Source organism: Takifugu flavidus, chromosome 20, assembly GCF_003711565.1.
Source record: "Takifugu flavidus isolate HTHZ2018 chromosome 20, ASM371156v2, whole genome shotgun sequence".
In the NCBI taxonomy this organism is placed as follows: Eukaryota; Metazoa; Chordata; class Actinopteri; order Tetraodontiformes; family Tetraodontidae; genus Takifugu; species Takifugu flavidus.
Genome location: NC_079539.1, coordinates 1511694 through 1536046, shown reverse-complemented (window position 1 = coordinate 1536046; position 24353 = coordinate 1511694). Strand labels below are relative to the sequence as shown.

The following is a 24353-nucleotide window of genomic DNA, read 5'->3' as shown; positions in this document are numbered from 1 at the left end:
GGCTGACCGGGACACTGGCCATTATCTTGACCAATCAAATGATCCAAGAGAAGAAGCAGTAGCCAATCAGAGCGCGGGTGGGATGTGCCATTCCGTCGCCGCGCTAGGAAAAGGAAGTCGGCAATCTCGAACATCCCGACCCTCATATGTTTTATGTAAGTACAGTATTAGGGGATGGAGTAAAGGTAGGCAGACATGGAAGAAAAAACAACCAAACCGGTGGACATTTACCGCGATACGTGGGTCCGCTTCCTCGGTAGGTGTTCCTTTTATTCTTGTCTTACCCGTGAAAGGACGGTAAAATAGACTGAAACCTTACCCCGGGCTGTTCTGACCCCGGAGCTCTGCGCTAGCTAGCTCAAGGTTGGACAGCAGGAACTTTATTCCCGAAGACACGGGAAAACGGGCTGAATAAGGGTGGCTTTCCCCCCCAACGTTGGTCCCAGGATTTGGGCTGAATAACTCGGTGTCTACGTAGTTGCTCAGCAAGTTTCGACAGGTAAATGAGCCAGAGACGGAGACGCCCATAGCAAACGCACCAGGAGCCGCTTCACTACCAGAACCCCGTGTTCCTCTTTTATTATCAAAGATAAGGTCTCCTCTTTCCCCCCACTGTCATCATATACACCGTCCTGGAAGGGATTTAAAAATATACAAACCAATTCAGAATGTACTACCTTAATCTCCTGCTCTGTTAAATGTTATGTCATGTCCAAGGCTTTTAAAATGCCATTCCACTTGCATCTCTAATCTCTTCAGGCGTGTCTTTTTAATACTGGTATTATGGGGTGGATTGAGTAAATGATTCAGATCAGGACTCGCACAGGGGTGTATGTAGCAGGAACAAAAATGAATCCGCACCTGACACCTGATAAACTAACATTTCTGCTGGTGTTGCCAGATTATTGAGTCAAACTGTCTGGACAGCGTCTCTGTCTGAACCAATCTGAAGGTCTAAGCGCAGTCCTGCATTTGCTGAAGGTTTAACATCGTATCTGTTGACGTCCACAGGCTATGCCAACGAGGTCGGGGAGGCTTTTCGTGCCCTGGTGCCAGTGAGTTTTGTGTGGGGCAGTTATGCCGTGGCCACTGCGTATGTCACTGCCGACGCTTTTGACAAAGGGAAGAAAGCCGCTGTGGTAAGACGCTTTTTCACGAGTTGAGGAGATCAATTCCAAACGTCAAAGAGGTTTGGAAGGTGATCGTTTGCCGCCGTTTAATTTCGACTTCTTCCTCCAGGCTCACGGGGACAATCCGGGGAAGAGTGGGCGGGTGGCTGTTGCCGTGGTGGACACGTTCGTGTGGCAGGCGCTGGCCTCTGTGATCATCCCGGGCTTCACCATTAACCGTGTGTGTGCTGCATCACTCTACATGATGGGCAGAAGCACCAAGTGGCCCCTGCCTGTCCGAAAGTGGATGACAACAGCTATCGGCCTCTCCACGATCCCCTTCATCATCACGCCCATAGACAGGTGAGCCCGGGGTCGTAGCTAATTTCCTTAGTCCTTTTCCGTCCAACCCTGTCTTTTTACTCTCTAGTGTACGACAATATTGCGCCGCCTGACGCAACAATGCATTCTTCCTCTTTTGCCCTGCAGGTCAGTGGATTTCCTGTTGGACGCCAGCCTTCGCAAGGTCTATCAGGAGGGAGAGAAGCACAAATAAGGAAGGAGCATTCAGCAGAAATCCTCCCTTGATGCAGACTCGTCACGATTCCACCGATGTGAAAGGAAGGTTGACGTGGAGGGAAAACCCCCCCAAAACACCAGTTAGTCAACGACACAGCTGACAAGAGATATTTAAGAACCAGGAGGTTTAGTTTAGTACGTTTGGTTGTGAGAAGTCAGATCCTTCTATGTGAACTTGAACCTCTCAGGGCAGAAACAGAGAAGAGGACCCCACTGTCCTCGTCCTCTGTCCTCGTGTCCTTCAGCAGGGACCGAGGAGGCTCACGGCCGACGGTTGGGGCTTCACCTTCAACAAATGAGGCATTTCCAGCAGTGCTGTAACGGGCCATGACGTCCATTTTGTGACTGTAATGAATTAACTTTTCTTTTCTTTATTAGGTTTTTCAGGAAACAGAGATGATGTCTTTTACTTTTTGTCATGTGTATGTTACATTATTAATGGTCACGGGAGCCAAGGTTTGCACGGGGAGCATTTTAACACCCTAGTTACAAATAGAACAGCCCAGATGAGCGAAATACAGCAGCAGCAATAAGGTCTCCCTGAACGGTGTACCTCACAAGTCTTTTCATTCTCTTAGCTGTATATGATATAAATGCCTGATAAATAGATTTTTAGATACCAGCAGAGTTTTCAGTATTTGACTGAATTAATTAAAAAAAAAACTACCGAGTGATCAGACCCAGATTTGAAGTTGAAATTTTCCCGAAAAGAGCAAATAATTAGCTTAACGCTTAACTTCACTGGGGTTATAATTGAGTGTCTTAATTATGCCAAATTTATCGCACATCTGTAGAGTTTAACGGATAGTTCAGATCGTTCTACTTCCTGAGTGACTTATTTTAATGCAATTTCAAAGGAGCCAAATAATCTGAGCTATCATCTATGCAAGAGAAATGCAGTAGAATTATTCTTGTTTTATTGTTGTTTAGTGAAGAGTGGACTTTATTTCCTGGTTGTGGTGATGCATGATTTGTATTTAACAAGGTTACATGAACTTTACTGGCTGTTTGACTGGCTGCACTTTATTTTAGTGGACCCTTTCTCACCTGGACCACCGGATTAGTGTGAGCGGGAGCAGCACAGGCTCAAATAACAAGGATGCCTTCATCATGTGAGGGTGGAATATTCAGCAGGGATCGGTGTTTAACACAAATGAATCCCACAAATCTTGAAATGGCTTGTCTACAAAATACCAACCTGTCTTCATTTATGGTTTTAGATGATGACCGAAAACAGAAAGTTTCAAAGTTCTTTACACTTTACTTTAAAGTAGCAACCAATTGGGTGAACTGGCTAATTTTGGCAGCTCTGTAATAAATACTGAATATATCTGAGCTCTTCCTGCAGTTAAACACTGTATATTTTACCATGCATTTCACATTTTACAGTAAATATCTCTGGAAATTGGTCAATGCATGCAGGAAATGAAAATGTTTGTTTTCCTCCTTTTATTTATCTCATTTTTCTTACATGACAGTGTTTCAGGATGTGGGTTTTATGAGTCATATTTCCAGCCAGACGGGGAGAAAAAAACCCCCTGTTTTTCAGAATGTGAGAGCAACTGCAGAAAGCTGAATAATATCAGCAGGCCATTAAGACTTCTGAAAGCACCGAAGGCAAATGCTGCGTCGTGAAATAAATGTGTTTGACGGCATCGTGTGTGATTGTGTTGCTTGCACGTCAGCGAGCGTAGCAGCAATTTTCTAAGTGAATGGCAGGAAAGCCTGCCAAGTAATTGTGAAATAGCTGCAGGTGTCATTCTTTACAACATAAATATTGATAAAACTGTAAGCTAGAGCAGCTGTAACACCTTCCTCCCCCCCTCCCCCTAATGCAGCATAATAGCTCACTGTGCAGGCATGAATTGTTTGCAGTCAAAGTGTATTTTGGCCAATAAGCTGCCAGCAGAGAGGAGCACATCAGGGCCGGCCTGTTGCCCTGGTTCAGCTTGATTGAGTCAAAAAGCCGCAGCTGCTGCCACTTGTGTAGATGAAGTGCACAGGAAGTGAAAAGCTGTGGGAGTCCAGGTTGGCACAGTCATGCATCTTCTGGTGTTCTCGCTTCTTTGGGCTGCAGCCGCGCGCTCAGGTAAGAGGAGGATTGCGAAAGCTCCATTTAAGCTGTTCCCTCACCATCCTCTTGTGGCTCGTTGGTAGCTGCAGTCCTCCCTGAGCAGTGGGTTGTACCTGACGAGGCGTCGCTGGATGAGTATTTCAATGATCTACATGAGGAGGATCTGTGGCCCACGGCTCCAGAGAAGTATGATGGACCGGAGGTGGATGACCAGAACGTGCTGAGCACTCCAACACCATACACGGTGGAGGAAGGTGGGTGGTGCGTTCGTGGTCCATCGGCACAGATTGTCGCAGCTAATCAGACTGTTCTCTTAGACCCAGATCCAAATGAGTTCTCCAATTGGAAACTGGCTCTGGTGGGCACCATCCTGCTCATGACTCTGCTGGCCAGCCTGAGCTTGGCCTACTACATGTGTGTCTGGAGGGGAGGCCGCATTTACTACGACCTACAGAAGGACATTTCTGTGTAAAATAAAGTCACCATTCTGATCTCACATCTATTGGATCTTTCTGATGGTGTCACCCAACAGAATCCTGTTATTGGCTTTGATCTTTAATGCATCTCTCTGATGGTTCCTAGCAAATGGGGTCCATTTAGTTTATTTAAACTCAAACTGTGGCTTAAAGATGTGATCTTAAACTATTTCAGCATGTCTGAGAATTGGCAGCTCTCTTCAAGCAGTAAATTGGATTTCTCCCTTGTAGGAATTTAAAATATTTAAGGTCGGTCTCCTGAAAGGAATAGCACCATATGAATTCAAGTGGATTAAAATGTTATATATCAAATGATCAATATTAAATCAAAGTGGGCTGAATTTCTGTTGTCTCCCCATGTTGTTTGAGGCAAATGTATATGCTGCAGTACTTATACTGTCCACAGGGTGGCGGTGCCATCGTGAGTTGGTGCAACGTTCCAACACAAAGAACTCTGCACAGATTTAAAGCTTTTTATCATAGTGCTTATTTACCCCAAAGAAGTATATTCTACGTGATAAGGTATCATAGGTGGGAGACAATCTTTTCAATTATTTAGAATTGTCTATTCCAAAACATTTATCAGCCATCAAACATATGGATCAGAATTGTCTATCTTTTTGTAAAAAGTTCCTGTCTTCTGAGGGGGGGGGAAATACTATCTGGCATTGAAAAAGAATTCTCCTGTCCGCACAGCCAAAGTGCGCTTTTGTCTCCATCCGCCAAATACAACTAATCTTGATCAGAATTATGGCAGAAGTGGCAGGAAAAGCTGCTGGCGAAAGGTGTTCGGGTAAGAGTAAAAGAGTAATGTTTTAATTCGGTGTCAAGCAAGCGGGCTCGGATCAAGTCCACAAACATTTATAACCCCCCCCTCCTGAGCAATATAAGGTGGCATTAGGGGGCCCAAGGAGACAAAAAGCTGATGAATTGAATTAATCTCCCCTCCCATGATGGATGGGCCTGTTCACAGGGGGTTGGAAAATGGGAGCATTGTTCATCTGTCACTCAGATTGCCATGTCCCTCTATGATTTGTGCCTGGGTTGTGAAGGCCACAAGTGGCCAAAAGATCTCTCTCTGTCTCTCTTTCTGTCCCACTCTCCCTCTCTCAGGAATTCCCAGCTCCTCCCCCACACAAACCACCCTCATATCCATACAACCGGTAGGACAAAACCTCAGAACAAGCGAGCCTGGATCTCTGTCACTCTCCCCTAATTTAACACGCCATCTGTTATTTCACTGTTTTGGGGCTGGATTTTACTGGATTACTCAGGGCAGAACATAAATCCCTAATCTGCACAGTGCAAAAACCTACATTTACTCTCGCCTGCTTTGGTGGCACAAAGTTTATTCTTTAATTAAAACGATTGCACCACAATTTCACGTTTCGGTAATCCGCCTTTCTTGCTTAAATGTCGAGGTCCATATGAGGTGGAGGAGCGAGCAGGAGGCACCTTGCTCGGATTTATAAGCTTTAATAACAAGAATGATCCGAGCTAATATTCTAATTCACTTAACCCCGCCAGTTTACCTCGCTCTGTAAGCTTCAACAGGTGCTACGAGGAGAGAGCTCACATTTCCTCTCTGCTTTCCAGCTATGTGCGGATTACAAAGTGAGAGCCGATAATATCTGCTGCATGAGGGCAGGGGATACTGGAGAGGGCTGCAGAGAAGCTGCAGCTGTTGGATGGGAGTTAAAGCGGTAGCTGTTGTGAAAAGAGCACCGCGGGCCAACGGTGGCACTTGGTGGAAGCCTCTTTGGCTGAGAGGAGAACGCGCAGTGGCAGATGTTTGGGGGGCACCGTGGCCTCCGCACAGGTTCCATCATCCAGGACCTATATCCTCTTATGCTCGCATCAGCATGCCAGCATGTTCACGGTGAGGGTGCTAACACGTCGAGACTCAGCAGGGATCACGTCCCCCCCCCCCCCGACGACACGCACAAGCCTGTTAAATTAGCATTTTGGGCATTAAAAGTTGTATTACGGTAGTTCATTTGGGCCTTTATTTGTGTGTGACCAACTTGCGCTTTTAATTATCGTGTTTCTACCCTTCTGACCAATAAATCCAATCCAATAATTGTCCAGGATTTAAAAATAAAAGACTTCTTTTTCCCTCCATCGACACCGAATCATGGCTGATTAATGTCTGATTGCTGGTGGAATTTCAGCGCAGTCATGATGAGTCCTGGTCATGTCCAAAAATCATTACTCAACTCGTTAACATAGAAACATGACTGGATATTAGATAGGAGACATATTTCCTTTGACTTCTTGACCTTTTATTTGACACCTGTAAAGGCCAAAGAGAGCAAGATCCCTCCTGTTGAAATAATAATCAAATTATGGGCATGATCATTTGTAAAAAGCAATTTTATTACAGAAGCTGCTCTCTCTCTCTCTCTCTCACACACACACACACACGCACACACATGCACACACAGGTCTGTCAGTGCCCCCCTTTAGTGAAGGACTGTGTTTGTGGAAAGGCCACTTTAAGGGCACTAACTGAAATGTTTGACGCTCGCTGGTCGATTTATTGAGGTCAGCAGAAGGCTACGTTTTGAGAAGCGGCAGCGCGGGGCCGCGTTTGGATTGATTTTCATGAATGATTTTATGCTGTGAGCAGAGGAAACAAAAGACAATCACGGCACATCAGATCACGCCACAAAAGGAATAAGGAAAAGCTTAAAAAAAGGAGGGCAAGGAAAGAAGGAAAGAGCGGCGCCGCCGAGCATTGAACCCGCATCAGGTTTTGCCTTGAAATGAGGAAAATTATTAGGTTGCGCTTTCATGCTCAGACTCCTTTCTTGATCCTAGAAGAGGCTAAAATGAACATTAATCTAATAATAACCATTACAATTCAACCAAGAGAAACACAGTCAGAACCTTTACTCTGAAAGCCGGGGCCTTATTTTAAATCATGCGTCCTTTAAACCCAAAGTAACTGCGCTTGTTCCACCTAAAAACCAGTCCTGGGTGGAGCGCGGAGGCACGGCTGGATGGGGCACGTATGTTCTGACGGCGTCTGTACGCCGGCAGAGCTCTTCCTCCCTCTGTGAAGTGAATTAGGAGAACATGAAAACTGAGCAGACCTTCAACAATCCATTATGTATGAGGAGCTCGGAGGCTCCTGCTGAATTCTGCTCAGGTGGCATCAAACGGTGCAGCCGAGTGGAAATGCTGGCCGGTCGCTTAAAACACAATATCTGTGGTAATGTTTTGACATGAAAGCGCAGCACAGGGGGAAGGCCCGTGTTCTGGAATATGTGCAACTCAACCAGGTTCTCCATCGTGGTCGCACAGGAGGTTTACTGGGAGCAGCGGGGGATTAAAGGCCTCGCTCTAACCTTCAGGCGATCGCGCCTGCATAACTTTAAGCCGCGATTAGCAATTTAAATTCAAATCAATAAATATTTCTCCTCTTCTTGAGATGATACCGACAACATCTGCACTTTGTACGACTCTGGAGCGTCAGTGGAGTTGACGGGTTGACATAATTTCCAGATCAGATAACGCGCCGTGTGATTCCCTCTCTTTTGTCGTGACAAGATAACATCTAATTTGCCATCTCGGGAGTAATCTCACAAAGACATCGTCTGCTCATCGCCAAATCAATATGCTGTGGAAACGCCATTACAACAGTCTTCACAGAGCCGGAGTGAACCGCTCGAGATCGCACAAAGGCTCGCTCAAAGGCGGCGGGTAAACAAACTCTCACCTCCACTCTGTCCTTTGAGTCCACGCCAAAAAAAAAGGAGGCTGAAATGGGAGCTCTGAACAGTGAGCGTGCATCTGTGGCCAGAAACAAACGATGGACGATGGGAAACGTGTTCCCAATGAGAAGCTTGGTGGGTGCGTTTGAGTAGGGGACGGAGGAGAAGGTCACCGACGCATCCTGGGCCGGCGGAGTGGCCTTTAAGATGGAGGCGGCAGCGGAATTCAACTGCAACTCTTCTTCAAAGCGCCGCTTCCCGAGGGTCTGGTTAAACAATCCCCCCTCTGCTGGTTGTGCGTCATAAACGATGGCGTTTTGCAGAAGGTTATGACGTTGCATGGGGAAGGAGGCGTACCGCTTCCTGTTGCTGTGTGTGTGTGTGTGTGTGTGTGGCTGTAATTTAGAGGAAATTCCCTGCAGGCCTCCCTGGCAAGCCAGGAATCATGGAGATGAAGAGAGGAGATAAGATAAGATGTAAGATATGAGGTGTGTTCTACAGCAGATGCTTCCCGGGCGGCCTCGTCCCTTCATGTAGCAGACAGGCGTGAAGGTATATGAGCAGGAACGGGCGGATCCATAGTTAAGGCAGCTGAACCCACCAGGAAACAAAGGCAGCAGACTCAGAAGTGGACCTGGTGGTTAGACAACAACAGCGCTGATGCGATGACAGGAAGAGGGGAGCTACAGAACCGCGCTGGTTCCGTCATTCCGCTCTCCTGCCGCCTCTCTCCCTCGCTCGCGCCGGCACTGCTATAATTTTCCTGGGTGCGGTGATGGATGAGGCGGTGTCAGCCCATGTTCATTATAATGCATACCATCTATTCTTTTCAGCCAGACTCTCTGCGCTCCAGGAAATGCCGGAGAAGTATTGGATCCATGAAGAGAGGGCCGACGCTCGTCTGATTTTATGGAGAGAATTTGCTCTGGGTGTGTGTGTGTGTGTGTGTGTGGACTCATCCAACAACCACTAATGAAGATGCACCAAGACAGGCCTGGTTCTTTAAATGGATGGCTAAATAGATAAATAAATAAACAAAGTGACCTAATTCTGGCCAAATTATGTCTTATTTTTGTTATTATGCAATCATTTTGTCTACAGTATATTTATGCACTTCTTAAAGTGTCATAAGTCAGTGTGGAGTGCACCCACACACACACACACACACACACACCACACACACACACACGCTGGCATTAATCACATGAACGCAGGGGTGTGTTTTTGAGGAACTGCTTGCAGCTGGAACGCGGCGCCACGGAGCAGCTTTTCCTTCAGTGATTCCTCTTAAAGCTGAAAAGCAGAGGGGGAAAGATATGAATCAGATGGATGAGCGAGGGCTTAGCCCGGCACTTATTGATCCTCTTGCTTCAGGAATGATCCAGGGCTCATTTGGAGACCCCCCCCCTTTCCCCCCTCCCCTCCCCTCCCCTCCCCTCCCTCTTGTTGTTCGATACATCCTTAAAGGCGTTCAAAGGACCCTGGCGCTCTCAGTTTGGCACACTTGGCGCCGAGCTGATGGGATGAGATGCTATCGGTTGAATAGATCTATTCCAATATGCTACATACTTCCCCTCATCAGGCTCCCGCTGACTTGAGCTGTGTGTGGAGGCAAAAAGACGCATCGCTGCTCTGATTAAAGATAATCTGTTTGTCTAGACTGGTGGAGGGGCAGACGTGTGAGTGGCTTTGCTAATGAAGCCTATATAGTGGTGACACTTAATCTTCTTTCACTTGAATTAAAATGCAATAATCCAGAAAAGCCAACGGTTATGTACGAGTCTTTCGGCAGGACGCACCAGATGACATCAAATTCCGTTGGATTTTTTTGATGTTGTTGATCGCCGTCGTCCCGCTGATGTTGGCGGGAGGTCGGCGCCGTCGCCGGGGAAGTTTGGCCCGTTTCAGGCGGGCCCTCGGATCCAGATGAGGGACGATCGCTGACGCCACGCTGGACCCACGCCTCAAAGAAGAAACAAGATGAAACGATCTCCCATCGACATCATCCCCACGACACGTCTGTGACAGCGGCACGTCAACGGGACGCCGCGACAACGCCGCCGCCAACGCGCCACCTGACCAGGCTTCCTCCTTTCATGTTTACATTTGCATAAAATCAGCTTCTGACAGAGGCAGAAAACGCCGGCAAAATAAGCCGGCGGCTGCTGTTTCATTCGTGCACCATTAGATTATTAAACACAGTCAAATAACTCATTGTCGTTGTCACCAGTAATTAGCTAATAAGAAACATGCGCATTAGCATCGGTACAGTCCAGAGCTCTTCTTACATGATTTATTTCCTCCTCTGACTAACCTGAAGGCTGCATCCTTTGATCACAGCAGCTCTGGGATCTGCTGATGACACTCCAGCCTTCGCCGCTCTGAGGAGCTCGTCCAGAGTGGCGTTAATATTTGTACAGGCTCCACGGAAAAGCCGGTAGACGGAAAACATCATCGCTCGTCGCGAGTCTTAAATCTCATCTCAACCGGGTTATCAAGCAGCTCTGATGTGGGAATAAATCCCTGGAAAGAGACTGATAAACAGGATAAAAGGTTATTTCCGCGGCGTGATGGGCGTTTAAACATCGCCGCATATTCATGAGAGCAAACTAAAGAAACAACATTCAATTCAACATCACGCACTCATTTCTCTGTGACTGAGGCAGGAAATCGGATTGATTGAATATTTCAAAGACCTTGAGGGAGATCCTCGTGAAAAGGTCTGTAGCTACTCGTGCTGCATGTTTATTCATGAATAGAAATGACTCTGGAGACAAACCGGCCCGCGCTCCAGTCTCTCTTAGTTGTTTTACAGTCCAAGAAGCGGTTTCCTTATGAATCAAACAAGAATCAAGCTAAGAAATGAAGGAGGGGAGCAGGTTGGACCCTGAAACCGGCGGCTCCTTTTCAAGAACGCGTCGGAAATCCAAGCATTGTGCATTTATGTATTTTTAATAATAACACAAATATTTGATGGGCTGACTTCTGGATGGCCTCTTCGCTCGAGCTGGTGAAACTGTGGCTCCGTGCTCCAGCTTTTGTTCTGCAGCCTCAAAGGGCACCACCTGCTGTCGTGGAGGAAAGAGGGAACATCTGAAGCTCCCTTTTATAGACCTCCAGCAACAATGTATACGTACGTACAACAATGCTCCAGCTTGGCAGGAAGAGTCAAACTATATTTTGCTTTCTACGAATAACACCAGAGAGCCGGTTCAAGTGGTCTTTGGTGTCGACACCAACCGGAGAGCAAGAGTAGAGTTTGGTGGTGAAAGTCGACGGCTGAGATTTGGGGGTCACATCCTTCCTGTCATGTGATCAGGAGCCAACAGAAATGGGCAGACATGTTTTGTTAAGACAATAAATCTTTAAAAATGTTTTTTTCCACCCTCCTAAAATCTACAAAACGTGGCTCCTTTTTTTTTGGGGGGGGGGGGGGTGTTGGGAACAATGGCAGCCATCAAGCATCAAGTGCAGCGATGTAATGAATTTGCTGAGCATAAATCTAACCTACATAGATGCCTCTTATGAAACGCAGAATGAGCTCAGTAAGTCACTCTGACCTCTATTTTGTTGTCAGAGCAGTTCCATTATGTAACAAAGACGCCACGGGAAGACGGCGCGCATCATTACGAAGATAAAATACAAGAAATATATAAGAAACATAAGAAACCTCGTGGACTTTAATATATTGATACCCCGAAGCGGCATAAACTAACCAACAAACCAAAAAAAAAAACCCCACGTCGTGGCCACAACAAAGACGGTATAACCGGCGCGCACGACGGGCGTCGCATCCACGGTCTTTATGGAAGATAATAAACAATACTGTAATCTCAGACTTTGATCACGTGGGTTTAAACTTGGCCAAATAGGAAGGCGAGCCTCGGCGGTTCGCTTCCGACCGCCATTACGTTACAATGCGCGGTGGGCTGGACCATATCGTGCGCGAAGGAAGGAGAGAAAAAAACGCTTCATCGGCGCTGCGCGTAAAGCAAACAGACACCGGAGGGTGAGAATGTCACAGGCTACACGCACGGTTATGTACCTCTGGAACAATACTGCCGATGATCAAACGCTCCGGGAGGAATGGCTGCCTAAACAGTGAGGACCGGCTGCGCTTCTCTGGAAACCATCCACATATTTGGGGGATTTAATTGAATAATCGAACCATCATCTGTGAGAGAACAGGAGGTGGACGCGCTTAGAAAGGAATATTCTGCAGCATGCAACGTTCTGCACGTCAGTGGTCGTCGCCAGGCGAGGAGCGTCACTTTTCTTTTTAAATTTCAATTTTACTGAACTGTCCATTTACAAAAAAAAAAAGAAACTATCGCGTCTTTTTTGTGCACGACTGAGAGGAACCGTGAGAGGACGTGTCGTAATGATATAAAACTAAAAGGAAGGAAGGATTTTTTCTAACCTCTCAGAAGCCTGGCTGTCGTTTTCCTGGTGGCGGAGTGTAAAATTACTTTTTTTCTCTCCTCTTTTCTGTCTGAACGCTTTGACTCATGGTTCAGGGTTCCTGGGACTTTTTGTCCGCCCGACCACGGAGCAGCAGCGGGGGCTTCTTTTAGAACCATCCCCTCGTTGGCGATCCGTTGAATTCGAGGGCGAGAGGAGGATTAAACATTCCTGTTTGTGCGCGGCAGGCTGGGTTACATTGTGAGAGGAACGGTTGTGGTAAGAAAGAGGGCTAAAAATAGCTCATGCCATTCTCGAAAACTATCACAAGTGGTGCATCAGCTTGTGGAGCAGACGGAATCAGATATCCTGCGCGTAATGTCTCGGCTTTGAGTGGATTGCTTTACAAAGCAGCGAGTGCCTGTTATCTTTTCTGAACAGACAAACGCACAAGTTTTGCTGCCATTTTTGGGTGGTTGTTGGGTTTTTGGTTTTTGGTTTTTGCTGCCGGACAAACGAGTGGCTTCTTATAAAGGATTAAGCTCAATTAGCGGTGAAACTATGAGCGGAACGACGGACACGGGCTGATCTTCCCCTGCGAGAGGACTGAAATGGATAGATTTCTCTGCTCCCCGCCTTTGACGACGATCACATTCCAATTCGCCTGACCTGGATTGTGACACTGTTTTGATCCCCGCACACGCTCGGATTTACATTACAACATTATACCCGCCGGAGCTTTTCTGGATGCATTCTGCACTTCTGTGTGAATACGCCCATTCCTCTGCGCGACCATCCATCCAGAGTCTATTATTCGCTGCTCTTTTGAGGTTATAAGCCTGCGTGTTTTGGCAGCCTGGTGAGGGGAACCGATTAGTCAGCTCGGTGTTTTGATACCGATGTAGGATTTCGACATGCCCAGCGCTGACGACCCCAACGGCGGACGATTATGACTACAGCAGCGAACTGGGGGGCGAACGGGGCAAGCCTTGAGGACTGCCACTCCAACATCTTTTCTCTGGTACAGTATCACTAAATCATTGCACGCCACAGACACGCCAGCCAGTGTGGATGGACAGGTCATGGGGGGGGGGGGGGGGGCTTTACTGCGCGTCTGCCGTACAAAGGTGAACCCACTGCTGGCGTTATTAGGTAATCATTACCAGGGGTTAGTGGTGCAGAATGACCAGCACAATAGTTCTCAGCCAAACCTTGTAAATATGCTTACATCAGCATGCATTATATGCAAAAAAAAAAAATGCATCTGCGAATTTCGGTTTTAACTGTGACCTGAAACGTCTCACGACGCACAAAATGCACACTTGAGGTGCCATGAATGAAGTATGCTACTTCTTCTGGCATCTGGGGAAGAAAAATACAGAGCAGCTCGGTGATCATTTCACTGGAAATAATGCTGTTGCATTGCCAAGCAACTAAGTTGGGAGGAAGCTCCAGGAAGGGGTGATCTGGGGCTGTTAATGAGAAATAACGCCGAAATGATGCCACCACACTGACAGCATGATTCAGACGTGCAGTGGAGACAACACTTTCACACTCATTTTATCTTAAAAGGGGGTTTTTGTGCTACAGGCAGTTCCTTTTCCCCTCCTTTTTTTTTTTAAAGAACTATGGTTTAGAGGGTGGAGGAAATCCGACAATGTGTTTTCACAGCGCTTTCGCCCTGCAATCAGCAAGTTAACTGTCCTACTACAGCAGGCAGCCAAGTGGAAAGGCATGCAGTAGCCTGAGCTCAGGCAGTAGGCTGCTGAGATCCACAACAACATAGGGGTCCTGAGGGCTTTCTTTTTTTTTTTTGGTGATTATGCAGGTTGTCTGCCAGTGACAACAACAGGCCTCTGTTACTCAACACATGCCACAACAAAGATAAAGCGACACGTGTCTCATGCGGAGGCCTTTCATTGCGTTTCGTGCGTCTTGAGAAAAGAAATAAACTTTGTTGGTGCCGCGCGAATAATTCCTCATTCATTCCAGTGCGCAGCTGATTAAGAGTCAGGCGTGATTCAATCGTTACTTAGTCATTTTTGATTGCTTTTAAACGGTCATACGAAGAGTCGTATCTCCCCCTCAAGGGTGCAGACAGGGAGAAAACCAATTCACAACAATGACTTGAAACCATCTGTTTCAGATTTGTATGCTGAAACAAATGTGCCGGAGCAGCAGCGTCAGATGTCCTAAACTCACCCAGTCTGACACAGAACAGTGGATTACGTCTCTGTCAACTCCTCAGTTGAGGTTATTCCCTCGCGGAGCCTTCATTCACTCGCCGTGGCCTTGTTGGCCATCACGCCGGCCCCCGTGTGAACATCTTTTTCAGACTGAGTGGGAAAGAAACCATCCATCAGCTGGCTTGTTGAGAATATTTATGACTGGCTGGTGCCACAGCGGTTGCTCACTGGCAGGGATCCTACTCGGGAGTCCAAGACAGCGCAAAACACTAATGACACATCAAGTGTCCTGGTTAGAGGCTGTGACTGAGATAAATAGATGGGGGGGGGGACGCAGATCGCATCCCGATGTCTGAACTGACACACGCGCGGAGTAAGAACAGGAAGTGGGGTCTGATGCACTTAAAGTGAGTAGATGCATCATGTGGGAGTATTGATCCGGCAGTATTAGACTTCAAAATGTGTCCTTTGCGTGGCCTGTTTGACACAGGACGTTGGCGAGAACTGCCCCAGCAGCAGTTGTGAGAATTGTCCCCAGGATAAATCTGTGTCTGCGGGGGTGTCATTGTTGCAGCAAATGAAATAAGAGTAAAGATTTTAATAATTGCCTGATCAATTTGGGGGAAAAAAAACCCTTTTGAAATTCGACGCCATTCCAGTCGAGCTCACCCTGACAGCCTTCGCGATTGCTGTTTATTCTCAGCGGAGCTACGAATTCATAAGCTCGGTTGACGGTTTCATGAGATAATTGGTTTTAGTTTGTCCAATTGCTTAACAGGAGTTTTCCCACCTTCGTCTGTGCGCGCCTTTGTTGGAACCGTGACGATGTCAACTCTGTCTTGAGGTCACAAAGGCTCATGACGCCTTGTTAATTTCCGAAACCAGGTCGTATTAGCTTACATAAAGGTCCTTTGAGGAGTTTGCGAGCGCGCTCGCCGCCTGCCAAACAGCGTTCCTACTAGCGCTGCTTTCATCCCTCACAACACTCGACTCGCTCTGATTGCAATCAGCTTCGTTAGACAGACGTTCCTTAAGTGTCCCGTGTCCTGAGACTTACGTTGAGCTGTGCATCGTCACAGCTTCACCGAAACCCATAAAACAACTGTTCCATCCGCCGGCGTTCATCCGTCTGTGGCGGAAAGCAAAGGAGGCCGGCGTGAGAGGAGGAAGCGAGCCGGTGAGCTGGGCTGGAGGGGTGATGACGAAGGAGGGAAGGGTGGAGGACGTGGGGAGAAACAGAGGAATGTTTTCAGAGAGAGAGAGACTGAGGGACTGCAGTGGAATCTGTTTTCATTTTAGGAAAGTATTAGAACTTATGTGCATTTCCTGACTGCTAACCTCAGCCTGTTCCGGAGAGTGAGAGGGTGAGAGGGAGCAGGGGAGAAAATTAAAGAGGTAGGAACAAATGAGAGAGAGACGGGGTGGGGGGTTGGAGGAAACAGTCGCCTTTCTGTGGACTGGGCACGTTTCTTGTGACTCGGACTGGGGCCAGAGTCCCTGAGCCTGAATATGAAATGTAAAGAGACCATGAAAAGCCTGATGACATAGAAAGCCTGACTGTGTGTGTGTGTCTGTGTGTGTGTGGTTAATACTGTAAACCCACATCTCAGATTCAAGAGTCAGACTTCAAATACTCATCATTACACACACACACACACACACACACACACACACGTATTCCCAGACAACAGCGGCAACGATCGCATGCGTGCAAACATGTCAGTGCAGTGCAGATGCTCGCCCTCCTCCAGCGGCGCTCGCTCTCACACACGTAGCGCACGTTTTATCCCCTTTATTAGCGGATGCATCTCGCCAGTGCTGCGCGCCTGCACCAACGTAGGTAGGAAGCAGTGGCCTTAATTAAAGCACTTCCACTGTCCCCTCAACACAGAGTGCAAAACTGCTAATTAAGTGTCCTCAAGTGCAGGTCTAATGTGATCAAGCAAGAGGCGCTCATTAGCCAAACTGTATTCCAATAGAGATCCTGCATGTATAATAATGATGCTGCCGGCTGGCATGGAAATAAAGTGCTCAGGGATGAGGCTTTGGGAATAGCGTTAATGGAGGTGTTGTGATTTATGGCAGGTGAGTGTCCACACCTTGTAAGAAGAGGTGGGTAATCAAGGATTGGGCCTTTTTAATAAGGACTGTTTGCATTTCTCTGTTATTAATGGTGCTGGATGCGGCGAGGCTGCTGAGGGAGGAGAAAATAGGTGTCGGCCGGATGAAGAGAGGCCAAACAATCACTCAAGTTGGGGTTTGTTTTTCTATTTTACGCGGCTGCGTGTCGGCACTCGCGCTGCCACTATGCATCTCTACAAAACCTGCATTCTGGTTGCTTTCTTTTCCTCTTTTTTTTTTGCTTAATTCCACCTGAAGGTCCCCAAAATTGTATCGGTAAATCACTATAAAGCAAAATCCCGCTGCCGTGCAGAATTCCATTCTTCTGCTTTGATGTGCTGCCGGGCACGTCTGACTGTAGAGTTTACGGCTGTAACACAGCACAAATGTCTCCGCTGTAATTCAGAGGTGACAGACGCTGTAGATCGTCTCTGGTCTGCATGTTGCTAAGCAATAAGACATTAACTTGGGAGCAATGTTGCCGAGACGATAGTCAGATTCTTACCCTGTTGCTTGTGTTTGGTGTTTAAAAATTGCTTATATATTAAGGGCACTAATAATGATGCTCTATGTCTATATTTTTACCTAAGGAATAACTAAACTTTATAATCCCGGGTTGAGTTGCGTAATTAACAGGAAGTACACGTAGAAAACTACATGAATGACAGTGTTGTTGGATATTTTTAGCGTTTTTGTCGCAGGCTTTAATAGGAATGACATGCAGTAATTATGTTGTTGTGTTGTTGAGTCTTGTCAGAACAACAGCGAGCGGAGCCGCACGGGATTAATCACTATACATTTTCTGTAAGTGTATAAGTCCTCTTATTCAAAGGACGCGTACATATTAACGGCGATCTACTGTTGATAGTGCGATGAATCATAGAGACATTGAAGTTCGCAGCACAGGGAGAGAGTCAGTCCTGGTTTCCAAGGCACCCCGCCCCCCCTACCTACTCCCCCCGTCTTCTGTATGCCCTATGGAGCAGCTCCATCTGGTTGCTTCTCACTAAACAGTCCACCACCCCCTACGCCCAACCTGCGCTTTTGGCTCCGCTCGCTCGCAATTCTGACAGCTACCGCCGGCTTCACCTCCAGTCTGTGTGTGGCGCCTCCCACTAATCTGCCGCTGTCGCTGCTGCGGGAATCCTTTGTGATCGCAATTGGATCCAACGTGACTGCGGCCCACCTGTGTGAACGAGACGTTCTCAGATGCGGCCGCCCAGCTTCCTTAGGTGGTTTTCTGCCAGAGCCAATGGAGGAGGAGGAGGAGGAGGAGGAGGATGTGCTTTCTCCTCACCTCCTCCCTCTGTTTTACTACACATATCTCCTCTGTTTCCACCCTCCTGACTGTAGCCGTGGATCTGGTGTGAATAGTAAGGCTTGTGAGGGCCCGGCCACAGAGGTGAGGAATGGTTCAAGCATGCAGAGGAAGGGTGGGAGGGCGGGAGGAAGCTACCGCTGGTCTCGGAGCTGGAAATGGGACAGGATGGGCAGGAGTATTTTGGAGCACATTGGCTTAAGCCTGAAGTATGTAAGCCCTGCAGTGCCAGCTGTTTTCTATTCTCGGTGTCTTCTGGTTGTTCCCCCGATGTGAGCAGGACGGCCGGCCGATCGGTGGGACAGAGTAGTACAGTAGCCATCGAGGGTGGCTGAAGAAAATATGGCTCGAATGTTTGAAATATTCACATATTGTCTTTTTAAAGCAGCTGCTTTTGTTTTCAGCATCAGTTGTTCGATCGCCCTACTAGACATCAACTATATAGTTATATAGTCCCTTTACGCCTTATCAAACAAATCATGTTTTCTTTCTGATAAGAGGAAGATGTTATGAATTGTGTTTCCTGGCAGCAACTCTAGGTTCTCCCACACTCCCAGCATAGGTTGGGAGGGCTGAATACAGGTATTCAGCTCCAGAGGTCTGTGTTCTCACGGCCCGGCACTGCCAACTCTCACCCACCGGACCTTTAATTGGGTGAGCTCACGAGCCCTTTAGTGGAGGTAATAAAGACCAAAAAGGTTCAAGCGAATCAGATATTTATATAGCGAGAATTTCCTTTAGCTTCGTCTATATAAAACATCCCTTTTAAATCCTCTTAACTAAATAATCTTTATGTCTGCTGACCTTATTGCTCTCGGGCTGAAATCGACGCGCAGACTCTTCACCTGACTGCCGACACCTTGACAAAGGTAATGTCTTCCAGGAGAGACACGCTGCCCTCCTGCTAACTGAGCAAATATTTTCTGCAAGCCAGACAGCTTTTGCCAATATCATGGTTGGCTGGGATTCAATTGCAGTTAGAGCACACTTAGGTTAAAGGGTGCACAAAACAAAGGCAGAGAGAAAACATTAATGTCTGCTGTGCTGTTGCAAATTCTAATTATCATGTGTTCATGTTCCATTGAGAGATTATCTGCAACCAATCAGAGGGGCACTTGATGAGAACAAACACATTATGTGCAGACTGTTGATTCACAGCCATTTGTGCTGCATTGATTCTCCCTGCACTGCCAAGCAGCGCGCTCTCTCATCTTGAATTAGGGAGACACCCATGATTTTTCAGATGCTAATGGGAATTTGCACAGCTCAATTTAAAGTCCCGGCTGGCCTGATGGGGTAAATGGACTTTACGGTGTAAAAATGAGAGCCGGAAAGTTTGATAGTTTATTTACCGGGCATGGCCGAGTGAAGGAGGTGTTAGTGAGAGATATGATCAGGCCGTGGTCCAGACGTTAAAGACTGGAACGGGATCAGGTGTGTTTAGCACATTTACAATGAACATCTAGCATAGCATTAAAGCTCTGTTGTGCTGCCGCTCCCATTAAGTAAACACACCACATATTACGGGTGAGTTACTGGTTACAACCTGTTCACATCTGACTATATTATCTGACACACACACACACACGCCGCTCATGGTGTGTGTAATGAAACAAGGAAAAGTCATGCTGGCTCGTCATTTTATCTAATACCGCATCCCTGTGGAAAGAATCAATGCAGGAAATTACAAGCGAATTGAGTTATATTTCATCGTGCTTATACTCCATTTGCCCAATTTCAGGAACAATCAGACTATTAACTACTTGTAGGCATGTCAGAAGCCCCCATGCAGTGCTAATTGTGCAATTACTGCACAGAATTGTCTCATTCTTTCTCTAAAGAAAGTCGGTGAGCAATCCCGTGCCAAGTTTTGCCTCTGGTAATCCAGGACTTTGCAGATGAATGTTCGGTGTGCTCGCTAATATTGCCTGCCAAAGCTGAGTGTATGAATTTCAGCTGAAAGGAGGCAAAGCAAGTGTGGATTTTTCAGTTTCTTTGTGATTTTTAAAGGCGAGGGTAGCAGAAATGTGAAATCTTGTAGTCCCACTGTAGCCCTGGAGACAGAAACCTCAAAAAAAATTAAAAACCTAGCCGAATTCTTACGTACCGTGTGTTGTATGTTGCTTAGCAACTGTTTTTTACTTGTGATTTTCCTTCTTTGTGAGTCAGATTTTCTGTCTTTGTCTGTGTCTTTTGCCCATTTTTCCCCTTCCCGGGGCTTGTCACAGTTAATTAAGTTACACCAGAGACACTATTAAAGCAGAGACTGGTTTATTTATTTGCACGTTAATAATTTAAGCTAAGCAGGACCAGCGCTTTAGCTTCTCCCTCGGCGCTGATGCCGCGGCTTTGTGTTGTTTTATTTGTCAAACGGCCGGGAATCTCGTCAGCCTCGGAATGCTGTGCCTCGCCGTCCTTATTGGTCTCCCCCTGCTCATTCCTCTCGCGTCAGGTGAAAAGTCGCTGCTTGATGGAGGCTCTCTGCCACGTGATTGGCAGGTCTATCCGTCACTCAGCCCCCGGGACTCTCCGTGCTCTAATTAGGTCGCTTGGCTTGCTCACCTCCCAGGGCTGGATGCTCCAGCAGAACACAGATCAAATGACGGCTCCTCGTTTTTGCACAGACGCGTAAAGGTGGCGGCAGCACGCAAAAGGAGAAGCATCTGTTTTGTGTCCGCGCCCCCCCGAGGCCTCCTTTTTACACCTGTTTGGTGCTTTTGCGGCGTTCTCGCTCACCTCGCCGGTGCAGCAACGTGCATCGCTCCTCATTTACGGTGTAAAATGCCGGAGGGGAGTGTGACTCCTAGTGGGTTAATTTGATTTCAGCGGGTTAATTGATGAAGAGGGAGTCATCGCCTGTTTTGATTCCTGCCATGCGTTCCTCCAACAGTCGAGCCCTCGCTCTGCTGACTTGGCAGCACAATCACACGGGCGCCATTGCCTTTGTCTGTGTTTTGGCATCTCCTATCCCTTTAATCTGCGTTCACCTGCAGCTCCGAAGTATCCAGGAAAAACAAGCTGTAAATCTCAAGATATCACACGTGTGTGTTTTGACACCATTCTTACAATGTGGTTTAATACTACAGCGGGAGAGGTGTTTAATGTTTACAGCACGTTTAACTGTGACGTAACCAACGGTAGCAGCAATCCCGATGTTGTCTTTTCATGTCAGCAAGCTCGAGCCGTGAAGGTTTTCAGCATCTTAAAGGCAGCTGTGTGGAGACTAAACTTTGTGGCTGATGTCAGAGATATCAGCTGAAACACTGAACACTGCGAACGCTTCGGTTCCGAAACAGAGCAGGTTGCAGGCCACCGAGAGTGGAAAAACCCACGAATTTAGCTAGCACCAATACAAATCATGTTTTGAGAACCTCCTAATGACCTGCTGAGGGATAAAAGAAAACATTAAATTCCATGCATATACTTTATTGGCTTCTGTACGATGAAATCCAAATAAAGAGTCGTTTAATATATCTCTAAAGGACAGATGTGGTATTTTCAGTGTAAATACTGAATGTAAATGAGGATTGCACATGAAATGAACCGCAGTTCTTGAGAGAACACGTCCATTTTGTTCCCTCATTGCAGCCTTTAAATATCAGGATTTGCAAGAAAAAAAGGAAACTCTTCTTTATGGATTTACATGTGAATCAGATACGAATAAAACATCAACCCACAGTCAGAGGAGAGAAGGACTGTTCCTCCCAGGGAGGCAAATGTGGCTGGTGCAAATGCAAACCTTAAAGTTGCTTTAAAAAACCCAGATTATTTAACAATTTAAGGATTAAGGTCTTCCAGTAATCAGGATATTTTGCCTGCTGCCTGATACTGAATGCAGGTGCTGCATGTTGAGACATCTAAAGACTGACGGGTGTCACAAGTAATGTGAACATCTATAGGCAGCCCGTCAAGGTGTGTAAACAGATCTGACACTGAGGAGAAAGCCACGCCACTCCAGCAGAATAACAGCTTTACCCGAGCAAGAGTCGGAGGGAGCGCTGTATTAAGATCCTTCAACTGCCTGAAGTGTCTCATTTTGTCAGAAAACAGAAAAGAATGTCTCACAATCTATTGCACTCATGCATTTTCTACTTTGTTGGAACACCAGCTCCATTTAACACAAATGTTCCGACAAATGGGGAGCAATAGAGTGAAGGCTTAACCCAAAAAAACACATTCTGACTTGTCCTTTTACTTCCCCGGTGAGTTAATTTTCCAGGCAGGTCCACCTGATTGGAAGAAAAGAAAAAAAAAAGAGTGTGTAAACACGTCGAAGTGGGCGCCTTTTCCTACGTGGACGTCCAACACAAACACGCGTGCAGCTGCATGTTGGGGAAGTTCGAGAGATCCGCTTAAAAGGTCCCCTCAAGTTATTGAGAAAGAACAGAAGGAGTAAAAATATTTCCAGCCTGCAGAAGCATTCCTGTGAAGTGCATGTCAAGTGTGCTTTCCTCTAAGCTCGGCTAAGTAACTGCGGTTTCCTCTGCATTGTTCACATTTAAACAATATACGCTGCATGTGTGGCTCTTTTAGCAAATGCAATATGGAGACATAATCCCTGAAAATGGGATCTTGTTTTCTGCTCTGCCTTGATTTTCTTTCCCTTTTTTTCATTTTTTTAATCCAGTCATTTCTGTGCACCGGGGCTGACCTCGTCTCCTTTGAGTCAGTTCGTCTCCGGTTCAAAGAATTATAATCGGAAAACAATCTCCCAGCATGTAAAAAGCGTCTGAAATAATAACGAAGGCCGATAATAGAATACGCGTGTCATCTTCCGCCTCGTCTGCGCAGAGAAAAAAAGTAGATCTCCTGGACACGGGGAGCCGGCTCTTATCTTTCCTCTGTTTACTAGACCATAAGAGAGAAAAGAGGGGGAATAAAAGTAAAGATGAGAGGGGGAGCGTGAGATACGGCTGTATTCAATAGGCCTCCGTGACAGTGAGAGAGTTCTGAGAGATGAGACGGCGAGCGGAGACAACAAAGATAATAGAGGTGAGAACAAGGTCAGAGCTTCGGTCCGCCGTCGCCGTGGAAGGAAAAAGCTCTTGTTTTTGCTCCTGCACTCAATCAGAAATTGCACCGTCCAACCCGCAGATGGGGGGGGGGGGGGGGGGGCTTAGAGGAGCGCTGCCTCTATTGACAGAGGAACTAAATCTGCTGTCTCGTCCCCTGACCTTGTCACCTTCTTACCCCCGTGGTAGTTTTTAAAAGAGATGGAGGAGGATGCCCAGGATAAATGTTGATTTGTTCTTTAGTGCGCAGAAAGCTGCTGCTCTAGATACATTCCCCCCCCCCCCCCCCTCCCCGTATTTGCTTATTATGCTGACAAATATTCTGCCCCACAAACACAGTGGACTCAGAATGATCTTAGATTAATTAAATTGTAAATGCAATTTCCTCTTAGTGCATTGCTTCTACAGCCTGCTGCTGCTGGCTTATTTCTGTCCTTTACTGCTGATAAATCAAAATCTTATTAATGATATTGCATAATGTCGCTGTAAATTGTACATACACAAAATCCAGCTCATCCAGACCCTGTTAGTCATTTTCTTAATCTGTTTCATTGGATTATATCGGCATTTTGCTTAAAATTCTTGTCTTATTTTTGAGCCTCACGTCAAGAAGAGTGAATTAGTTGGTCAACAAGGCTCGTATATATTGATTATAGACCATGATACTGTAATCATTTCCTTGCTGTGGCGCACACATGCGCGTTGGAGAGCGTTTCCCCCTGAAATCCACCGACAGGCAGGCAGATTTTAGCTGTCACCGCTGAAAAAGAGCCGGACATCATCTGAAAAGCGCGTCTGCCTCCTGATGCATGTCGGTGTTTCCGAGCACTTCTGGTCAGCACGTCACGACAGCTGCTCTGTGGTTGTGTGTGCACGCGCGCGCGTGGGCGTGCGTGCAGGCATGTGTTTGGAGCTGCCTCGGAGCATGTGACTGCAGAGTTGTTCCTCTTCCTGCAACTGTCTCGGTTAATCCACGACAAGACTTCACGCACCGCGGACAAACACTCTGCACCTGTGGTTTCGGGGGTTACGTGGTCTTACCGACGTGATGTACAATTTCAAAATAAAATGTAATCCAAAACAATAGTAAACAACCATATTAATTGTGCATCTTTAACATGCATTACTGATATATTAGATGGATTGGATTAGAGTGTAAAAGCAGTTAATTCAATGAATCCTTGGTAAATGCAGCGCTGTTATGGCAGCATTGACTTTATTTTGAAAATGAACTCAGTTGGATTTGGGTATTTTCCTCTCCTAAATGCTTTCTTGGGGGGATCTTTGGCAGCCCACTTACCAGAGAGCACATGATGTCATAAAAAAGGAAAAAAAACAAAAAAACAAGTGGTCTGTCCGTG

At 46.7% G+C, this 24353-nt stretch overlaps 2 protein-coding genes and 1 long non-coding RNA gene across 4 annotated transcripts in view; 2 read left to right on the top strand and 1 right to left on the bottom strand.

Annotated features, from left to right (window-relative positions):
- Positions 1–89: 89 nt before the first annotated feature.
- mtfp1 (mitochondrial fission process 1) lies at positions 90–4258 on the top strand. The gene is made up of 6 exons (XM_057018460.1): positions 90–256; positions 1012–1139; positions 1240–1472; positions 1599–3777; positions 3846–4016; positions 4080–4258. The coding sequence occupies exons 1-4, from the start codon at positions 196–198 to the stop codon at positions 1663–1665; spliced, it is 489 nt and encodes a 162-aa protein (XP_056874440.1). The 5' UTR covers positions 90–195; the 3' UTR covers positions 1666–3777; positions 3846–4016; positions 4080–4258.
- Positions 4259–10887: 6629 nt separating this feature from the next.
- On the bottom strand, positions 10888–12513 carry LOC130517077 (uncharacterized). Its single transcript, XR_008947635.1, has 2 exons — positions 12375–12513; positions 10888–11258 (listed from the first exon to the last, which is right to left on the bottom strand). It is a non-coding gene; the product is annotated as an uncharacterized LOC130517077 (long non-coding RNA).
- LOC130517076 (mediator of RNA polymerase II transcription subunit 13-like) overlaps positions 11874–24353 on the top strand; it is a 55300-nt gene continuing 42820 nt past the window's right edge. For both annotated transcript variants that reach the window (XM_057018680.1, XM_057018679.1), the window contains exon 1: positions 11874–13376. In XM_057018680.1, coding sequence (XP_056874660.1) covers positions 13305–13376 — 72 coding nt within the window. In that variant the 5' untranslated portion in view covers positions 11874–13304. The remainder of the gene's footprint in view (positions 13377–24353) is intronic.